The 4,864-nt window shown below is 38.3% G+C and overlaps 1 protein-coding gene across 1 annotated transcript; it reads right to left on the reverse strand.

The window, feature by feature from the left end:
- Positions 1-1,071: 1,071 nt before the first annotated feature.
- On the reverse strand, positions 1,072-2,157 carry LOC139719546 (galanin receptor type 1-like). The gene has a single exon (XM_071630962.1). The coding sequence runs from the start codon at positions 2,155-2,157 to the stop codon at positions 1,072-1,074; it is 1,086 nt and encodes a 361-aa protein (XP_071487063.1).
- Between the last annotated feature and the right edge of the window lie 2,707 nt (positions 2,158-4,864).

Here is a 4,864-nt window from a genome sequence, read left to right on the forward strand (position 1 = left end):
ATACTAGACGCATTACTACTGGCCCTCCAGTCAGTTCTGAAACTTTCAAAACAGTCTTGATACCAAAATCAGACTTCATCGGAGACCAGCAATATATAAGATTATGAACTCAAGACAAAGGTAGGTCGATATCGTTGATCGACTCCGAGCATTGTCTCGTAAATCAAATTGCCTTTTGGCCTTCATTTGACAATGGTGGCAGGCGGGTTACGCATCACGCCTCAATGTTGAAAACCCAACGAGGAAACGTATGCTACCCAAATGGAGGTCTGTAATCTATACTCAAGCAGTATTCTCCCGGATTACCTACAATGGTCATGATTGCACATACCCTATCCTATCTAGGGGAATTGCCATCCAAAACAAATAAAATAACATGAGAAAAGTAATCATTGCAAGCAGAATGTTCTACTTCAATACAATGATTTTGCTTATCTGTCTGACACAAATGGAAGCATTCAGTAGAATGCACACCTTAGTTCTCTATTTGATCTGTTCACAATACTGTACAGTCTGACGACAGTAACATAGTGTTTCTATAGATTTTATTTCAATAGCCTGAGACTACATAATTTAACTACAAAACAAGAGACTGAACCTATCTTCAGTCAGTGACATGGTGAATTTAATCAGGATAGCAAATCATAGCATTCTAATATCAGTTTTCACTTTTCAAGTCTGTGTCGGGCTTTCAAGAAATCAGTATGCGACGAGTCTTTAACTGAATGGATTTCTATATAAGATTAAAGGAACTAAACGTTTATCCTATCAGCTTTTCAGATATATCCCAATTAAAACTTTACCTCGAAACTAAAATTCTTTTCTCATAACTTTCGACAATGGAATCACCATTCAGATATTGTACGAGCAATATTGGCCGAACTCTTTAGAATAGATACATGTATTTTCAAGGACACTATTTTAAGCATTCTCTGATTTAGGGAATGAAGGGTAAAATCTACATTAGGGACATGAACATAGCTTGGGACGAAAAAGACACAAAGTATTTTACAAGGGTGATTAAAGGGTATCATGGAAAATTATTGAACAAAAATTGTTCAGTTCATCACACTAGTGTTCTTGTGGTCGAATCGTAGTAGGTTGCGTCTTATCGCTGAATATACCCACGGAAGATCCACCTCTAGCCTTGAAGAGATCTTTGATTGCCATTCGGAATTCACGATTTCGGATTGTGTAAATTATCGGGTTTGCACATGAATTACTGAATGGGAGCACTATCAGGCAATTGCCTAAGGGACTGAGGAAAAAAGAAGCTGGGAGCACATTGAGGTTGTAAGCCACATATGTCGTTTGAGCTGGAGCCCAGGAAACGATGAAAACTACTACCACAATGAACAACATCTGAAGAACTCGTTTCTTAGCAACGTGATGCCTGGATGAGAGCTTCGATGAATTTGTGGTCTTGTCCTCAGCTAGACGAAGACGACCCTGTCGATGAAGCACGATGACTGTCATTGCCTGTGTTATCAGCATGATTATAGCCGGTACGAGAAGTTCAACAGAGAAAGTCGTTAGCCCTCTTGCAAGCTGAAGGGTCTGAGAAGGATATACGTGTGTACATTCCCCATCCTTTACCATAGACGTAGAAGCAATGAAAACGTTGAGTAGCAGAGCAAAAAGCCAGACCCCTGTGATAACATACCTGACATGGACGCGCGTGATGAAATGCCTAAACTGGAATGGGTAAGCAATAGCCAGATAACGCTCCAGTGGAATCAGTGCCAGAGTGTATATGGAGGCATCAACTGAAATCCATTTGAGCATACCGGGATAAATTATTTTGCAGAACGTTTCTCCCAACCACGATGGAGGCACTCGCAGGCAATGTGGCAACGGAATCATGAAGATCGAGGTCGAGAAATCAGCAACGGCCAAGGCACCGATCAGGGTATCGGTAGGACGACACTTGTGACGTCTTCCAAACACAACTAAAATGACGATCAGGTTTCCAATGACACCGACCGTTGCCGTGGTCAGTTGGAGAACGGTCATCCACGTCCAGGGTGCAAACATGCACAACCACGATGTCTCCAGTGGCCTTTCAGATCTCAACTTATCTTCGGTGTCCGAATAGCTGTATGGGTTAGTAGGTGGGTAAGGAGATGACCTTGAAGTAGCTTTCTTCACCTTCTCCATACTACATGGGATATTCTTACAAGTCGTGTCGATCAATCGAGATTGTGTATACAAATAAGCTCTGACGGTCGATTCTGTCGCATTGTCAATAGTTTGTTCCTTCGAGGTTGGTATGATGTCCTCTCTTATCGTAGATAGGCCAGCAGTTAGGCGAGGAATATCAGTCGACAAAGCTGTATGAACTTGTGCAATGGAGATGAATACGAACAGTAGATTGGAACACGATGTCATGATTTCCTATTCTTGTGGGTCGATTTCGTCTGAAAAAGAGGTCCACACAGAGATCTGTTTAACTTAATTTATTTCTCTTCTTAGATGTTTAACTGACCAATATCTTTTAGTTATTGAGACTATGTTCATGATTCTATGTACGTTGCCTACTCTTTAACACATTGTAATTGCGCATGTAGATGCATGAGTGATTCATATTTCATACTCAATATTTGCAAAGTAAATGGTACTGCATATAGGAACGGACTGGACCTTAGTGAACAATATCGATCTGCAAATCCTCCTCCCTTAAAAGATCTAAACTAAACATACACAATGAGTCAAATTATTGATAACTTTTAAGTACAGTTCTGACGAAAGACAAGGGAGATGTGATGAGAGATGATACTAGTATGTGGCGAACTTTATTTGTGTTACTAATACTCAATATTATAAACATTCTTATCAAGGTAAAATATCCAATATGCAAATCAAAACAAGGAGGAGTTAATTCATCCTCACCGTGAGTCGCTCCAAGCCTTGAAGGTGATACAAGTATCGCTGAACTGATAGGTTTGGTTGTCAACCGCATTACAAAAAGATGTGGGAGCTGTGTCACGATTTTTATACTGAGTGACGTGGAGGATATTGTGATGTATGTACGCCTGCGCAGAGGACATCTGCGCGTGCCTGAGGAAGTTTGCCTCATTATGAAATTGATAACCACTTGATGCGAATGTTGCTTCTGTATGCATATTTTGACCCATGGCAATACAGCTGTTGCGATATGTAAGTCCTTCATGTCATAGACACAAATATTTAAATGTTATTCATACAAGGAGTTATAGATAACATTAACATGCCTCAAACACAGTGTCGAATGACCGGAGAAATTGCCAAGGCTCTGAATGAATAATCGTAGATTTTCCTGACGAAAGAAAGTATGCCACCTGATATTTACCTATGCGTAGGTTTCTCACTCGGGTTAAAAACAATAGCGGGAAAAATGATCCCAGAAAGGCTTTCTATTTCGGATTTCACCTTCTTCCCTCACAGCAACCTGCTTGCATTATACGTTTATTATGTTACATCAAATTGTTTTACTGGTCATGACAAGATATTCGTGGACAATTGCAGTCAATAAGGTATTTTAGAGAGAAGGATTTGTAGGGAGAGAAAGGAAAAAGATAATGACAGTAACGGGAGCACAAGGAAGGCCTGTTAATATGGGAAGATATTAAACATCAATCTATTTTACGAACTCACTTGTAATAACTGAGTCTGGTGGTTTGTAAAGACAAAGTATTTATGAGGCTTCTGTAAATCAGGCGTATGTCATTGAAAGCTAGAAAAAATACAGATTTAAGAAATTAGCAACATCATTACCCCGTGCACATAAATAATTTTTTTCCTCCCTTCCTAAAAAAAAAAAGAAAATAAGGATTACATGAAACAGATCAAATTTCTCGCACGCACCTATACAAAGGTAAAATGTTTTTCAAATCATTCATATTACATAAGCATTGTGTGATCAAATTGAAACATCTACTTCCACATGAGCGTTTGCACTGTCTAGTGGAATTAAACAAATTCTATATTAAACTTTGCTAAAATTCTCCCTATGCTGAAACTCGCGTCTTTACAAACGATAGTAAGAAAACTGTGAAAAGGACCAAAATATTTGCCACTCTTCTATGGATCTTAATGCAATGTAAGATCTAAATGTAAGTTATAGGGCAGTTTCTCTGAAAAGAGTGTCGCTACTCGTCATTTTAGAGCGTTCCATCGATTATACCTTTATTCGACCAGCAGTGTACCAGTGTTATGTGTAAAAGCGATCATTTATAGTGGGATTCACTTGTGCGCAAATTAGCGGGATAAAAATCGAGAGATATAGAAAGTAGTAATGTGTCTCTACACTCTGGAAATCTTACTTACTTTTTTTCTGACAAGTGAATTATACGGTACTCTCAAATAAGCATGTTGTCCATACCTCATCCTAAATCCAAATACAGTATACAACAAAGTGTAATTTGAACGAAAACGTGATTTATGTATAAATACATATTCTAAGTTTAAGATGGATGTCCAAATAAAGAACGGAACATTGATTGCGTATAAATGTTGATACTTTCTCGGGAATTAACACATACATGTACACACACACACACACACACACACACGCATACATTTCCGCACAAATTAATGATATGTTCTTATATCGTATGTTCCTCATGAACAATTGCAGTTGGGAATAATGTAAACACAATGGTCACCACAGGTAATACCGGACATGAAAAAGACAATATGGTTTGCATATGTGTCAGTTATACTTTAAATTCTCTTCAAGAGACGCATTGAATAAATATAAAACTACATGTACATGCATTCATTCATACAAAAATATATGCATGTAAAACATTTTGATTGTCTGACAATATGACCTATGATTTGGTCAATAATGACTTTAGTGGTGATATGTGAGTTTTTTTTTCTT

The sequence above is a fragment of the Diadema antillarum genome, unplaced genomic scaffold (genome assembly GCF_040938485.1).
Source record: "Diadema antillarum isolate AM-2024a unplaced genomic scaffold, OU_Dant_1.0 scf00000009, whole genome shotgun sequence".
Lineage (NCBI taxonomy): Eukaryota > Metazoa > Echinodermata > Echinoidea > Diadematoida > Diadematidae > Diadema > Diadema antillarum.

Bases quoted from the DNA above. Each gene is read 5' to 3' on its own strand.
- LOC139719546 (XM_071630962.1), bottom strand. From the start codon at position 2,157: ATGGAGAAGGTGAAGAAAGCTACTTCAAGGTCATCTCCTTACCCACCT.